The following is a 13,575-nucleotide window of genomic DNA, read 5'->3' on the forward strand; positions in this document are numbered from 1 at the left end:
AAAAAAAAAAAAAAAAAAAAAAAATCTGGGGCGCGGCCCGAAACTGGCTCGACTGGGTACCTAAGTTTTCGGTCTTTCTCCACGTCATCGACAGCTTGCTTTATTCCGAAACTGTAAGCCGGCATCCGATCGAATTGCCGTTTGATCACCAGAGCCTTCAGTCGTCGGGAGGGGTAGCCGGCTGTCTTGGGTGTAGATATAAAACATACCGTCACTGTGCAGATGTTTGAATTTAAGCAAGAAACCACAGGCAATCCCTGGGAATGCCAGCCAGGGAAAAAACCGATCAGAAAACACAGCCAGAGCAGAGTGTGGCCCATTCAGAGCTTTTTTTTTTCTGCGCAAGAGGTCGTAAATACAGTTGAACTATCGACGGCGTTACTCGTCTTAATATCCAACATCTTCCCACGTCTGACAAGATGGCTGCGCAACAGTTGCAAGCAGCCGCCCTATTAACGGTATATCCAAAATCGCCATAGTCTCGCAAAATATGAAAAAGAAAAAAGAAAAAGAAATATGCCAGCGATGGCATCCACACCCCATGACCTTCATCGAGCTGACATAGCATTGACGCAAATCCTGCGATATGGGAAACAAAAACAGGACCCCGGCCCGAAAGCAAAATTCACAATATCCAAAATCCCCATCCCGACCCCTGGCCCCAACGAGCTTCTAGTCCGCCTCTCGTGCACGTCGGTCTGCCACTCCGATGTATCCATGGCCAAGGGCCACCTGGGCCCTCCGAATTCCATCCTCGGCCACGAGGGGGTCGGCCGCGTCGTCGCCGCCGGCTCCAACGCCACCTACCTCACCGGCAGCGACGGGGACGCCTCGTCCCTCATCGGTCGCCGCATCGCCGTCGGCCTGCTGCGCGACCTGTGCGGTGCTTGCGACTACTGCCACGCACCCGCCGAGTACGGCGCCGAGAACCGCTGCGCCGCCCGCATCTTCTCGGGCCTGACCCTGGACGGCACCTTTGCCCAGTACGTGCTCGTGCGCGCCCGCTACGCCCAGTTCCTCCCCGCCTCCCTGGATGCCGTCCCCGACGAGCACGTCGCCCCCGTCCTGTGCGGCGGAGTGACGGCCTACAAGGCGCTCAAGGTTGGCAACCCGACTGCCGGGTCGTGGGTGGTCGTGTCCGGAGCCGGCGGCGGCGTTGGCGCGTTTGCCGTCGCCTACGCCCGGGCCATGGGTTGTCGGGTCCTGGGTGTAGACGTCGGCGAGGCCAAGCGCGCCTTCATCCTTGCACAGGGCGCCGAGGCCTACGTCGACGCGACCGGCGTGGATCCCCAGGCTGACGTCAAGCGCGCTACCGGCGGGGCTGGTGGGAGCACGGTTATCGTCGCGGCTGGATCGTCAGCCGCATACGACGCCGCCATGGGCATGTTGGCCCCGTTTGGCACGCTGGTTTGCGTTGGCATACCGCCTCCCGGTCCGCCCGCCACATTTAATCCGTTCGACATGATTAGTTTCGGATACAAAATCGTCGGCTCCGTAACGGGAACGAGGACGGATGTGCTGGAGGCATTGGACTTTGTCAAGAGGGGCTTGGTTGTTCCCCAAGTGAGATGGGCTCAGCTTGACGAGATGCAGAGAATTATGCAGGAGGTTGCAAGGAGCGAGGTGAGCGAATATGTCTTGTTTTCTTCCACAACTTTTGGCCAAGTCCACAATCCGCATTGACGTGTCAGATTTGCTAACAACATGACTGCTATAGGGAGAGGGCAAGTTTGTTATTGATCTGAAAGACTATGCATCAGCGTTATAGACTGTCACTATTTTTTTTTATTGAATATGAGATGATGACCAGCATGTGCGCTGCCCATTTGCATTTGTCAGCGGGAGAATCAAAATTGCCGTCGATATCCGACATGTATGGCTTGCATGAGCAGACTAAGGTGGTTGTCATAGTTGCACATGTGCGTCGCATTATCCAATATGCATGCTGTTTTTTTGTTTTCCTCTTTGCAATTAGTCACTTTGGCTCGGGTGGACCTGGCTTAATCTGCCCCCAAGTAGAAATCTGCCGAAGAATGCCAAGCGAGCTGAATACTCCTATCTGTTAAAATTCCGTATTTCTGTGGAGAAGCGACTATGAGTAACTAGAGAAGCTGCATCGATATTAGCTGAGGTGACTCACTAGTTTGGACTATATCAAGCAGAAGATATCACAACTAATCTAGACGACAACTTAGATCATCATCGATCCATGATCAAAAGGAACCATTGACAACAAATCGAGTACTCCTCGGAAGACACATACCTAAACATGGCAACCCCGCTACGACACTATGGGACCGAAAAACCTTATTTGCACCCCGAACCGGTGACGAGGCGACAGTTTGGCAAGGAAGTGTTGCAAGACTTCCTGATCGACCCTAAATATCGTAATATGAATCATGGTACGCTCTTTCAAAAGCGCGGCTGGCCCTGCCTGATGCGAGAGACACTATACTGATTCATTTAGGTTCCTTCGGCGTCATCCCCCGCCCTGTCCACGCCGCCCGGCGCTACTACCAGGACAAGTCAGAGGAGCGCCCCGACGTTTGGATCAGGTACAACTGGTCGCAGCTCCTAGAAGGGTCGCGGGCGGCCGTGGCGCCGCTGTTGGGCGTCGACAAGGACACCATCGCCTTTGTTCCCAACGCGACAGTCGGCGTGAACACTGTGTTGCGTAACTTGGTCTGGAATGATGACAAGAAGGATGAGATCTTGTATTTTGACACAATCTATGCCGCCTGTGGAAAGACGGTTCAGTACATGGTCGAGATTTCAAGGGGCCACGTATCTGCCCGCTCCGTTCAGCTCGTGTATCCCCTCACGGACAATGAACTCGTCGATCTGTTCAAGAAAGCCATTGAAGAGTGCAGGGCGGCGGGGAAGCGCCCTCGAGCGGCCGTCATCGATACCGTCTCGTCCATCCCTGCCGTACGCCTCCCGTTCGAGGCTCTCGTGCAGGTATGCCACGACGAAGGCATTCTGTCGATCGTCGACGGGGCGCAAGGTGTGGGCATGATTGACCTCAAGCACCTGGGAACTCAGGTCAAACCTGACTTCTTTATTACCAATTGTCACAAGTGGCTTTTCACGCCGAGGGGCTGTGCGGTGTTGCACGTTCCCAAGCACAACCAGGCCTTGATGCGGTCGACGCTGCCTACCAGCTGGGGTTGGGTGCCATCTGGAGAGGGCGACCCGGATTTCATCAGCAACTTCGCCTTCGCCTCTACGCTGGACAACTCGAGCTACATGGCGGTGCAGCATGCGGTTCAGTGGATCCGGGAAGCTCTGGGTGGGGAGGACGTCGTCATCGAGTACATGACGAACCTGAACAAGAAGGGCGGGAACATGGTCGCCGAGATGCTTGGCACAAAAGTATTGGAAAACGCCGAGGGGACGCTGACCAACTGTGCCATGTCCAATGTCCTCTTGCCGCTTGGTATCAAGGGGAGGGAAAGCTCCGCCAAAGTTCTTGTCGACGAAGAAGACGCAGCTGGATTGGGAGATTGGTGTCAGAAGACCTTGGCGAGCGACTACAACACCTGGTTGCCCGTGACTCTGATCAAGGGGCAATGGTGGACAAGGATCTCGGCCCAAGTGTACCTGGACGAGAGCGACTATGAGGCCGTGGGAAAGATCTTCTTGGAACTTGTGGAGAGGATTAGCAAGGGAGATCACAAGAAATAGATGTGCGCAAGGATGTAGTAGGAATGTGTGTTTCTGCCTGTTTAAGAAGAGAAATATATGAAAGTCGATGTGTTGAATTTCGGCACAATAAATTTGTTGATATAAAGAGCGGAGGTTTCAAATTCGTCGTCTCGTGTGTTAGAGTGGATGAAATGTACCTGAAACATGTCACTTTTGAAGGAGGGAAAAAATGGCAGCGAAATGTCCAAATTACAGCCGAATTGACAATAGCTGTTCTTATCCCATGTCGCACTGTGCCCTCATGTTGCAGAAAATAAGCAGGAACAGGGGTCCAGTGAAGCGACAAGGGTCCAGGCAAGTCCTAAAGATTCTGCCCTGGGGCGGTCATGATTTTACGTGTCCAAGTCGTAAGCTGTGAGCTGAAGGCCACCTTGACCAACACAAACAACCACGCTGCGTCTGGCGTTTGTCGTCCCAAACCTGAGCGTGAGAAAGTTTTATTTATTTTTTGTTTAATCCCAAACTTACAAGCGAACCCGCTCAAGAAGAGCAACCACAAAGTTATGGTAAGTAACCTCATTTGCAAGCCCAACAAAGCGCACCAAGCACCGCAACCTAACTAACGTACGCTTTCCTCCCCCCGCCAGAACGCAACCTTCAACTCTGCGCTCAAGCAGAGCACCAACATCCGTCGCGACCTCGGAAACATCACTGACCCGACGCCCGCTGCCCTCGGCTCCCTCTCCGCCTCGCTCACATCCTTTTCGCGCACCATAGACGAGTACAACACCCTCGCCAAGCAGGAGCTGAACCCGGCCAAGCAAGAAAAGGCCTTTGAGCGCATCCGCAACTTCCGGGAGGAGCTGCACGGTTTCCGAAGCCAGCTAGACAGCCTCAAAGCCGCCAGGGAAGATGCCGCGCACACCCAGAACCGGTCCGAGCTGCTCGGCCGTCGGCCGTTTGTCACCTCGACGCCCGAGAATCCCTACGCCAACGCCACCGCCGCCGGCGGCGGCGGACAGCACGGCAGTTATTCAAATCAGCAGCAGCAGCAATCATCCCTGAGCATGGGCAGCAACGACATGACGCGCGAGGCGCACGCTTTGCGCGAGCAGGACTTCTTCTCGAGCACCAACTCTGCACTTGACGAGTACATAGCGAGAGGGCAAGCGGTGCTGGGCGACCTCGGTGCCCAACGGGAGATGATGAAGAACACGCAGAAGAGGCTGTACTCGGTCGCCAACACGCTTGGTGTGTCGGGTGAGACTATCCGCATGGTAGAAAGGCGGGCCAGGCAGGACAAGTGGATCTTTTGGGCGGGCGTCGTGGTGTTTTTACTCTTTTGCTGGCTTTGCATTCACTTCCTGCGGTAAAAGAAGACGGGGAATCTTCAAAAAGAAAAAAAAACGGGATCTTGTTCAAAAGCGCTTTTCAATCACTGGGGATATTCGACTGATGGAGGTGGGCTGTATGCAGGCTGGCCAGAGTGGCTACTACTATTGTCTGTTTTTCTTGTCTTGTTCGGGAGCGAGGCGTTCGGGATCATTATTTTGTTGGGGCAGACATTGTTTGGCAATCAAAGCATCAAATCAAAAACCGACATCAAAAGCTTTATTTAGCTACTTCAGTGCGATGGTGAAGACAACATCCTTGTCAGTTTCGACCTCAACGACCTCGGTCTCTGGCAAGAGATGGTTGCTGGTCGATATGCGGCCTCCGAACTCGGTCCTCCACTCAGTCACGTCCCACTCCAACCCCTTGGTCGATATCACGGCCGGTCCCTTGATGGGTATGACGCCGACGTGCTTCCCAAACAGGCCTGCCCAGTCCGGGACCAAAATCATGTGTCTGCCTGGCTTGAGCAGGAACGTCAGACTTTCCTCCGATACGAGGTACACGCGGCCTTGACCGTAGTTCGGATCCTCCTGGAATATGCACAGATGATGCATCTGACTGAGGCCCTGGTCGACTCGGCCACCCAGCCCGCCTATGGCCACGATGTCACTGGGCCTGTCCGGTTGGGAGCGGATATGGGTGACCGCTTTGGAAAAGTCGGTTGAGTCTTGCTCTGTTATCTTGATGACTTGTGGTGGGCTAGGGAGGGATGAGTAGAAGTCGGCGCTCAAGGCTGTGAAGGAGTCCAGATCTCCGATAATTACATCCAAATTGTTCTAGTCGTGTCGTGGTTAGTGTCATCCCAAGCAGACCCTAATCTTGAAATGTAGGAGGAATATAAATAAAGGAAGCACCCAAGGTCATGGCTTACGGCTAAATCTTTCGAAGCTTCAAGCAGCCGGTTTGCACCACCATCGGCGGCTACCCTGAAGCTTGCTATTGTTCCCGTTAGCACGTTAGTATTATAATATTCTGAGCACTATACAGTAAAGTACGACATTTGGACGTGGACGGGAAGATGCTACCGACATTTTGCCCAAAGCTTTTGCAGTACAGATAGATTGCTAATAGGTTGGTTGAGGACCACAACCGAGAATGTTTGAGATGATGGGTCCTCGTCATGTTGCTGCTGCTCAAAAACACGGCGAGGATGCCACTCGAATGTTGTCGTACTTTTACTAGACTCCATAACCATTTCTGTCTTTACCGTTGGAAACCGGATCTTCTGGTTTGCGCTTTCGAGCGAGCGGTGAACCAAGATGAATATACAGATCTCTTAGTTTTGTTGATAGTTTGGCGCATGACAAGTCCCTCACCATTTGGTGAGGATCTTGACACTGGACGCCCTAAGAAGCGGGGCGCGTCATAAGTACGCCATTTGTGGCATCTGAGATGCAGCTGCTATCAGGAAAATGAAGACACTTCTCAATATTCTACAATAATACAGAGAGATGAAGAAGATAATCAAGCTCTGGGTGATTATATGCCTACAGTACTTCAAGGTACCTGATGCATACCTTACATATATGGAACCGGTGAAACATTTACGTGGTAGTAGCAACGAATGACAGCTTTAATCGGAATCTCCAGTCACATCCCAGTTGAGCTGCAGCAAGCATGGGCTGAATGGTCCGTGCGGAGAAGACATGAACCCATGTCGCTCCTCTTGTCAATCCTCGGGCCAAAAATTTATTTTGGCGGCAGCAACATGATGGATTTTTCTGGGATCCACGGCGCGATTACCAATCCATTCAACGGGAATTGATCACCAACCAGAGCAACTGCTGCTCTACCATAGCTTTCCTTTGTATTAGATTTGACTGATTTTCAAGTTATATTTTCTGCATCTAGAGATTAATTTCTTTCCGCTCTTCTTTTTATCCTACAACAACATCTACAATGTATCGCGCCGCGATCAGAACGACGACGCGCGCCGCCCGGTCTGCACCGCTGTCGAACCCGAGCCGCCGATACCTCAGCTCAAGTCCGGCCGATAAGCCGAGGACATGGAAGGGTGCTGCGGTCAGATGGGGTTTGGCGTTTGGCGCTCTCTATTGGTACAACACAAGTCCCATTTTTGCGGACGAGCCGATACGTACGAATTTTCAACCCTTCCCCCCGTGACCGTCTCCGTTGTATTCACGAGTTGCGCACTCAAGGACATTCTCACTAACACAATGACAAAACTGCTGCAGCACAAACCATTGCCTCCCCTCCCAAGTTCCGTGATGCCGAGTTACCCACCGTCGAGTCTGTGATCGAGCAGAAGCGCAAGGAGGCTGAGGCAAGAGCGGCCAAGGCCCTAGCGGCGCCGCCGACACCTTCAGAAGAGAAGCCGAAGGAACCTACGCCAGAAGGCAGCGCAGTCGAGGCTGCGGCTGTTAAGGATGAGGAGGCCGCACCAGTCGCAGCTGCGATGCCAGGATCACCCGAAGCTTTGGAGGAAGAGGCCGGCCAGCAGGGCGCTTTTAACCCCGAGACGGGCGAGATCAACTGGGACTGCCCATGCCTTGGAGGAATGGCTGACGGACCCTGCGGTGAGGAGTTCAAGGCGGCATTCAGCTGCTTCGTCTACTCGACCGAAGAACCCAAGGGCATGGACTGCATTGAGAAGTTCCAGTATGTTTTTAATCATGTCCCGGTGACACAAAATTTGCTTACGGTTTGTGCGCTAACGTAAATCAACCATCAGAGGCATGCAGGACTGCTTCAAGAAGTACCCTGAGGTTTACGGCGCTGAGCTAGCAGATGCGGAAGCGGCATCTGAGGACGACGCCGACCCCCTCCCTCTTCCTGAGGGTTCAAGCGAGGCCCCTGTTGCTGAAAAGGCTAGCGAGGTTAAGGACTCACAGCCGGCCCTTGACCTTTCAGTACCGGAGCCGAAGGTTGATGCGGTAGTTGTCCCTGAGGTCAAAGTGACACCCTCAAAGACAACCGTAGAGAGCGAGGTGATCCCCAAAAAGGCCGTCGATGCGACCGATGCAAACGAGAAGGTTAAGGAGCAGTAATGAGGAAGTATGACTTGTTTCGTTGTGACGACTACTGTTGAGGTTCCGGCATTTAGACGGGGAGGGCATGTGTAGACGACATTCAACGGACAAAAAAAAAAAAGACAAAACACTTGGCGGCGGCATAGATATCCACTCAGCCTGTACATTTATTTGTGTGCAAATATCTTCAATACTTGTAACAGTAGAACCAATACAGCAGATATGTGAACCACGGCTTTGAAATTTAGGAACTTTGAGGTCTAGATTCAAGTTCATATGGAAAGCTCACGAGACATTGTATGCACGAACCAAGGGCCAAATGATCTCCATAGCGTTATTCCGCACTAACGCCTGTTTGTCTCTGTATCGCACGAGGCACACGACTTGGACCAAGCTCAATAGCTAGCGGGCTGCAGCTGCGCTCACACACACGTCATTTTCCGACAGGGGTTGGAAGCTACCAGCTTCCAGGACCTACCAAGCAAAGCGATCAATGGAGCCAATTCCCACCCGGTTTTCTCCCTCGCGCTCACACCACCCACTCCGCTCCGATCCTTAACTTCTCACATGCCAACCACGCAACCTCCGTTCCTCCCTCCCCTCTTCCAATCATCACCAACAAAAACAATCGAACGATATTGAAGCGGTTCGCTTTTTAGCAGTTAACATCACGACTTTTTTTTTCAATAACGCCTTTGCTCCTCACACAAGAAGAGTCAGAATTCTGTTTTAAAAAAAGCTCAAGAGTACGTTCACGAGTGGATCCACCGGTGATGTCATGACTTTGAAGGGTTTGAATGGTCGGGGGAAGAAGCTCGCGTTCAGCGCGCGCAACAGCAACAATGGCTAAACAAAACGATGGGATGATTTGCTAACCGTGATGCGGCGATAACAGTGTCTACTGAAGCTTCCTACGCCGACATAGCGGCCATGGGCCCCAAGCAGACTCCTGAGGAGGTACGTTTGTTTTATTTTATTTTTTTATTTTTTTTTTTGATCATTTTCATAGTGTTTTCTCAAGATGATCTTGGTCAAGAGCAATGGTTACCTGTAACCAGATGCAGGGATGTGATCCTTCGACCTGGCAGCTGTTGTTGCTCGATCAGACGATACGTCTCTACTCCAGGAGATAAAAAGATGAAGAATCCAACGTTCAAACAAAACCAAACGAAACAAAACAACCATAAAAGAACAAACCACGCAGACCTCAAAAGCTAACCAAATACGACCAAACAGGCCGCCGCCCCCCAGCCACCCCAGATCGAGACTTCCACAACCGCCTCGACCTCGTCGCTGGTCGACGTGGACGCGCCGTCCGTCCGCACCGTGCCCTCCGACTTTGCCGAGCAGGAAGTGCAGACGGACACGCAGGCGGAGCGGCTGGAGCGCGAGGCCGAGGCGGCCAAGGCGGCGGCCGAGGAGAAGGCCCGGCGCGCCCGCGACAAGGCCAAGGCCAAGGCCCACCGCGCCGACGACTGGCTCGTCTCGCGCATCTCGTCCATGAGCGACGGCGCCGCCTCGGCCCTCGCCGTCGGAAACCTCGCCGCCGTCATGGGCCTGGGCGCAGTGCTCGGCTACAAGGCATGGGGTCTGTGGGAGAGGAGGGCCCTCAACGCTAAGGTTGTCGGGTTGGGAGTTGGTTTGGTTGGACTTGTTGGGCTTGGGGAGAGCATTTTTGCTAGGTGAGTTCTTTTTTCTTCGTTTTAATTTCCTTGTTGGTCTTGTACTGGCCTGGTTTTTGTCAACTTGGCCATGGAGTACGTGCTCTTGCTAACAAATTTTTATTACTTCAGGGCGTGGTACAAGGCCAAGGGCAAGAAGCAATAATATCGTCAGGCTAAAGAAAAAGCCAGGAGATGCAAAGTCAAACGAAGGGAGCAGATTGTGGCGCCTCGCGCTCACAAATCGACTTGTTGTTTAGTCAAGGCTCCATAATCCGTTCAAAGTCTCAGCTCAAGTGGATTCGATCTGTCAGGGATGGTGGTAATAAGGGGGTTTTCCGGCGCAGCTGTTGGAAGTTTCTTGTTTGGCTTCTTGTTACCCAGCTTTACTCTACTCTTATCATAAGTTCATAACTACCTAGTCATATTTCCGGTTTCATTCCATGGATGGTTATGCTATTTTTCGAAACGAGGTGCATGATAGTCGGTTGGATATCTTGATCCGAAGTTTTAAACATAGAGTGTGTCGATCAGTGTCAGACCGTTCATGACGACAGATGCGGCGACTCAGCGCGATCAACGTCTGGCAGCTCCAGTTTTTGCTGACATGCATGTAAATAGGGATCCGACATCTCTTCATCCACATAAGGCATACTAGTCATTCGCTTGTGCGCCGGATTACAGTATCTTTTCATATTCCTACGTCGGCCAAGCAAACACCGAACGCCGCCAGAGATGCAACTAGTCGTAAAGTGAACATGACTGCTAGTCTCCCGAACCATAAGATCTCCTGCAAACACGACCTTCCTCCAATGTGATACTCTGAGAGATGAAAAGCACAAAACACTTGATGTGAGATAATACCGCTAAACACCCCAACTCCATGTCATGATGAGACGGAACGCGAAACTATCGAAAGAAATGTGCCACCTGAAGTACCGATATTCAAAAGACAGGTAATGAAAAAAGGAGAAAAAAAAAACCAAAAACAAAAACCAATGCTTAGAGAATGATGCAAGCCCCTGACCAATGCGTGTCCTACACCCCAGGCCCGGCGCGGAAATGTATGTCACGCAGCCTGCCAACCCAATGACTCCGCACCTCTGGCGGCATCTTGCAAAAAACCATGGCCTTGCTCGGGTCTGTCAGCACCTTCTCGGCTATCTTAACCTGGAGATCCATGTCCTCGTTGCAAAATTCACGAAAGAACATTTCCATAGCTTGCTCTGGCCACCGGAGCGGACGAGATTGCTTGACGTTCTCGGACAGCTGCAACAATAGGTCTTCGGCGATTGTCGCTGGTACGCCGTGTGGTGCTTGCTGCGTCGTCGTCGTTGTTGTCGGAGGCCGCGCGTTGACGCCTCCGCCAGCCTGCGCAACCTGAGCGGGATGCGACAGATCGACAAAGGCATTCGGAGCAGTTGTGCGGCGGCGTTTATCGACCGTGGCGGACGGCTGGTCGGCGGGGTAGCGCTTGCGGGTGTTTTTGGCGGCCGGGGTGGGGTTCTCATCTGGTGGCGTGAGAGCACTCGCAGAAGCAATGGATGCTCTTGAGTTGATCGCGGGGGACGGGATGGACCGTTGTGGAGGCTGGTGTTGGTGTTGCTGAAGCTGCTGCTGTGGCGGTAGCGGGGATTGAAGTTGTTGCGGCGGCGGCATTGGCGACTGATGCTGAGACTGCTGCGTGATGGCTGCCGTCGGGAACCCGAGTGAAGAGCCGACCAGGCTGTGCTGTGTGGGAGCTGCAAAGCTGGTGTCGCCCAACATATCCAGGAGACTGTTGTTGGCAGTGTCCGCTAGCGAAAGATCCGGATCATCTAACTGTTGCAAGCCGCTCGCGTCTTTCCTTCTCTGCTTTGTGATGCGCTTGGGTGCTCCTCCCGAACCAATAACATCTGGAAACAGAATCTCCATATATTCCTCGTGATCGAAAGGTCGGCCCTTGAGAGAACGCGAGAGTGGCTCTTTCTAAAAGTTTGGAAAGGTGTTAGTCAACAATGCATGCATGCTTTTTGCTTTGGAGAGTCAAATCTCCTACTGACCTCTATGTGCAACCTCCATGCCTCGTCAGTGCCCGTGACCTGTCGCGTCGAAGGGTTGTAGAGAAAGTCGGGGTCCTCGCGCAGCCCTCTCCACAAGCGAAACTTCTTTCGCGCATTGTCGGATTTGTTGATGAGATGGCCCTTGTTAGGGTATGCGCCATGCTGTTTCTGCAACGCGGTGGCGGCACGGTCCCAGGCCTCGGCCTTGAAACTGTGATTGTCCTTCAGGCCGAGTTGTACCGACTCACAAAGCGAACGGAAAAAGGTGGCCTCGTACGCCGGCGTCCAGCTGAACCGCGGCCCTTTGCGCTGCTTGCCGTTCCCGGTGGTGGACACGTCGGCGAGGGAGACGTCGGTGGCGCCATAGTCCTCCTCGGACATGCCCGCCATAGCGCTGGCGCGTCAGCTGGGTCGCTCACTGGGGCCTGAGGAGAGGGAAGAGAGCCGTCCAACCAGGATCCGGGGGTTGGTTGGACGGTATGAACGTGTGTCGAATGGAGACGCGACAAGGCACCGACACCACGTGTCACGGCGCGGGTGGTGCCGACCAGGCGCTGGGACGACAGTCCGGACGGGGTGGTGAGGGGCCGAGACGGATGAACGGACGGTGGGTTGATCCAGATGACGGAAATGATGAGACGGTCGCAAGCGATGGGCGGGCGACGGACTACTTGTCAGTTTTCCTTTTGCTTGAGAAAAATCGGCCGGGCGCTAGTACGGCAAGGGAAGGCGAGCCAATCAGAAGACAGGGGGACAGTGTAATGTCATTTCTGCACACAGTGATAGGTGTGCAAAGTGGAGGAGGCAAGCCTGACTGTGCTCCAACCGCCAGAACTTGACTGAGTTTGAGCTGTAAGCACCGTTTGGGACGGATGGTGCTGAGTAAGATTGATTGATTGAGGGAGACAATTGTGCAGCAAAGCTTCGCTTCCTGTGTGTGTGCTGTGCTGTTAAGCTGAGTTAACGGAATGGTGGGGGCTGGCTGTATTTTGGCGAGATTGAAGGCGAGATGGGACGAGCTGGGACTCGTTTTCGCTCTGTCTCCAGTGAAAAAGCACTACGATACCGGGTACGCTCCGCCCATCACAGCAGAGTTTTCAAAACGGAACTTGGAGCACTGTCTGGTCCCACTTGTTTTTATGCACTTTACACGAATACTACGATAAGCTGATATGCACCAAGCCGGTACACACAGGAGTACTCAAATGTGGCAAGTACCTCAGGCACCTAGGCCGAAAGAATGCGTTGCTTTGTGCTACCTTACTTACTAACCACCTCTGACACGGGAAGGGCCATCTTTTCCCGGGACGAGTTCCAGTTTTGTTGCATCTCGTCTGCCTCGCCGACGACATTTAAACGATTTTTGGTTACCAAATCCGTGGGCTGATCTGCAGCAAAGTTTTACCGAAGCTTAGACCCTGCATGCGACCATTGATCTCATATTGGGTTAGATGCGTCTGTTGGAAATTGAATTACTTACTACTCTAGTCTTTCCATATTTCCAACATGCGACTGGGCTACGAGCTGATTATCTATTTCAGTTTCCTGGATTTTTTTTTATCACTGACTTGCCCAACTCCGGAGAAATTGTTTCAAGCATGGACTCCAGTCCCACAGGGCGCCAAAGCAGGCGAGTCCCAGTTTCAAACCGGATAGTCCAGTCCACGGTCCGTCCCCGCCTCTGTTGACAGCGGAGACTTGTGAGCGTGATTTTTGGGCTAAGATGATTGATTGTCCAGACTTACGAAGCACGTGAAGTGTGGGGAATCCTAGGACCATCCTTGATCAAGGCTGGGATGGTGCTAACTTTTAGTTGTCACTTGCACCGACTGGCAAAAGGTT

The 13,575-nt window shown here is 52.8% G+C and overlaps 7 protein-coding genes across 7 annotated transcripts; 5 read left to right on the forward strand and 2 right to left on the reverse strand.

Annotated features, from left to right (window-relative positions):
• Positions 1 to 419: 419 nt before the first annotated feature.
• PgNI_11179 (uncharacterized protein) lies at positions 420 to 1,683 on the forward strand (the record flags this gene model as incomplete). Its single annotated transcript, XM_031131152.1, has 2 exons — positions 420 to 458; positions 604 to 1,683. The coding sequence occupies 2 exons, from the start codon at positions 420 to 422 to the stop codon at positions 1,681 to 1,683; spliced, it is 1,119 nt and encodes a 372-aa protein (XP_030977008.1).
• Positions 1,684 to 1,932: 249 nt separating this feature from the next.
• On the forward strand, positions 1,933 to 3,899 carry PgNI_11180 (uncharacterized protein). Its single transcript, XM_031131153.1, has 2 exons — positions 1,933 to 2,402; positions 2,468 to 3,899. The coding sequence occupies exons 1-2, from the start codon at positions 2,270 to 2,272 to the stop codon at positions 3,682 to 3,684; spliced, it is 1,350 nt and encodes a 449-aa protein (XP_030976947.1). The 5' UTR covers positions 1,933 to 2,269; the 3' UTR covers positions 3,685 to 3,899.
• A 207-nt stretch (positions 3,900 to 4,106) lies between these two features.
• On the forward strand, positions 4,107 to 5,275 carry PgNI_11181 (uncharacterized protein). Its single transcript, XM_031131154.1, has 2 exons — positions 4,107 to 4,211; positions 4,293 to 5,275. Exons 1-2 carry the CDS (start codon positions 4,209 to 4,211, stop codon positions 5,016 to 5,018), a joined length of 729 nt encoding a protein of 242 aa, XP_030976948.1. The 5' UTR covers positions 4,107 to 4,208; the 3' UTR covers positions 5,019 to 5,275.
• PgNI_11182 (uncharacterized protein) lies at positions 5,265 to 6,509 on the reverse strand (the record flags this gene model as incomplete). Its single annotated transcript, XM_031131155.1, has 3 exons — positions 6,070 to 6,509; positions 5,912 to 5,976; positions 5,265 to 5,816 (listed from the first exon to the last, which is right to left on the reverse strand). Exons 1-3 carry the CDS (start codon positions 6,233 to 6,235, stop codon positions 5,265 to 5,267), a joined length of 783 nt encoding a protein of 260 aa, XP_030976949.1. The 5' UTR covers positions 6,236 to 6,509.
• Positions 6,510 to 6,750: 241 nt separating this feature from the next.
• Positions 6,751 to 8,262, forward strand: PgNI_11183 (uncharacterized protein). Its single transcript, XM_031131156.1, has 3 exons — positions 6,751 to 7,135; positions 7,236 to 7,659; positions 7,733 to 8,262. Exons 1-3 carry the CDS (start codon positions 6,940 to 6,942, stop codon positions 8,046 to 8,048), a joined length of 936 nt encoding a protein of 311 aa, XP_030976950.1. The 5' UTR covers positions 6,751 to 6,939; the 3' UTR covers positions 8,049 to 8,262.
• Positions 8,263 to 8,610: 348 nt separating this feature from the next.
• On the forward strand, positions 8,611 to 10,227 carry PgNI_11184 (uncharacterized protein). Its single transcript, XM_031131157.1, has 4 exons — positions 8,611 to 8,776; positions 8,926 to 8,987; positions 9,267 to 9,712; positions 9,824 to 10,227. Coding segments are annotated over exons 1-4 (543 nt in total). The 5' UTR covers positions 8,611 to 8,775; the 3' UTR covers positions 9,858 to 10,227.
• Positions 10,228 to 10,340: 113 nt separating this feature from the next.
• Positions 10,341 to 12,771, reverse strand: PgNI_11185 (uncharacterized protein). The gene is made up of 2 exons (XM_031131158.1): positions 11,734 to 12,771; positions 10,341 to 11,659 (listed from the first exon to the last, which is right to left on the reverse strand). Exons 1-2 carry the CDS (start codon positions 12,121 to 12,123, stop codon positions 10,730 to 10,732), a joined length of 1,320 nt encoding a protein of 439 aa, XP_030976944.1. The 5' UTR covers positions 12,124 to 12,771; the 3' UTR covers positions 10,341 to 10,729.
• Between the last annotated feature and the right edge of the window lie 804 nt (positions 12,772 to 13,575).

The sequence above is a fragment of the Pyricularia grisea genome, chromosome VI (assembly GCF_004355905.1).
Source record: "Pyricularia grisea strain NI907 chromosome VI, whole genome shotgun sequence".
NCBI classification, from domain to species: Eukaryota; Fungi; Ascomycota; class Sordariomycetes; order Magnaporthales; family Pyriculariaceae; genus Pyricularia; species Pyricularia grisea.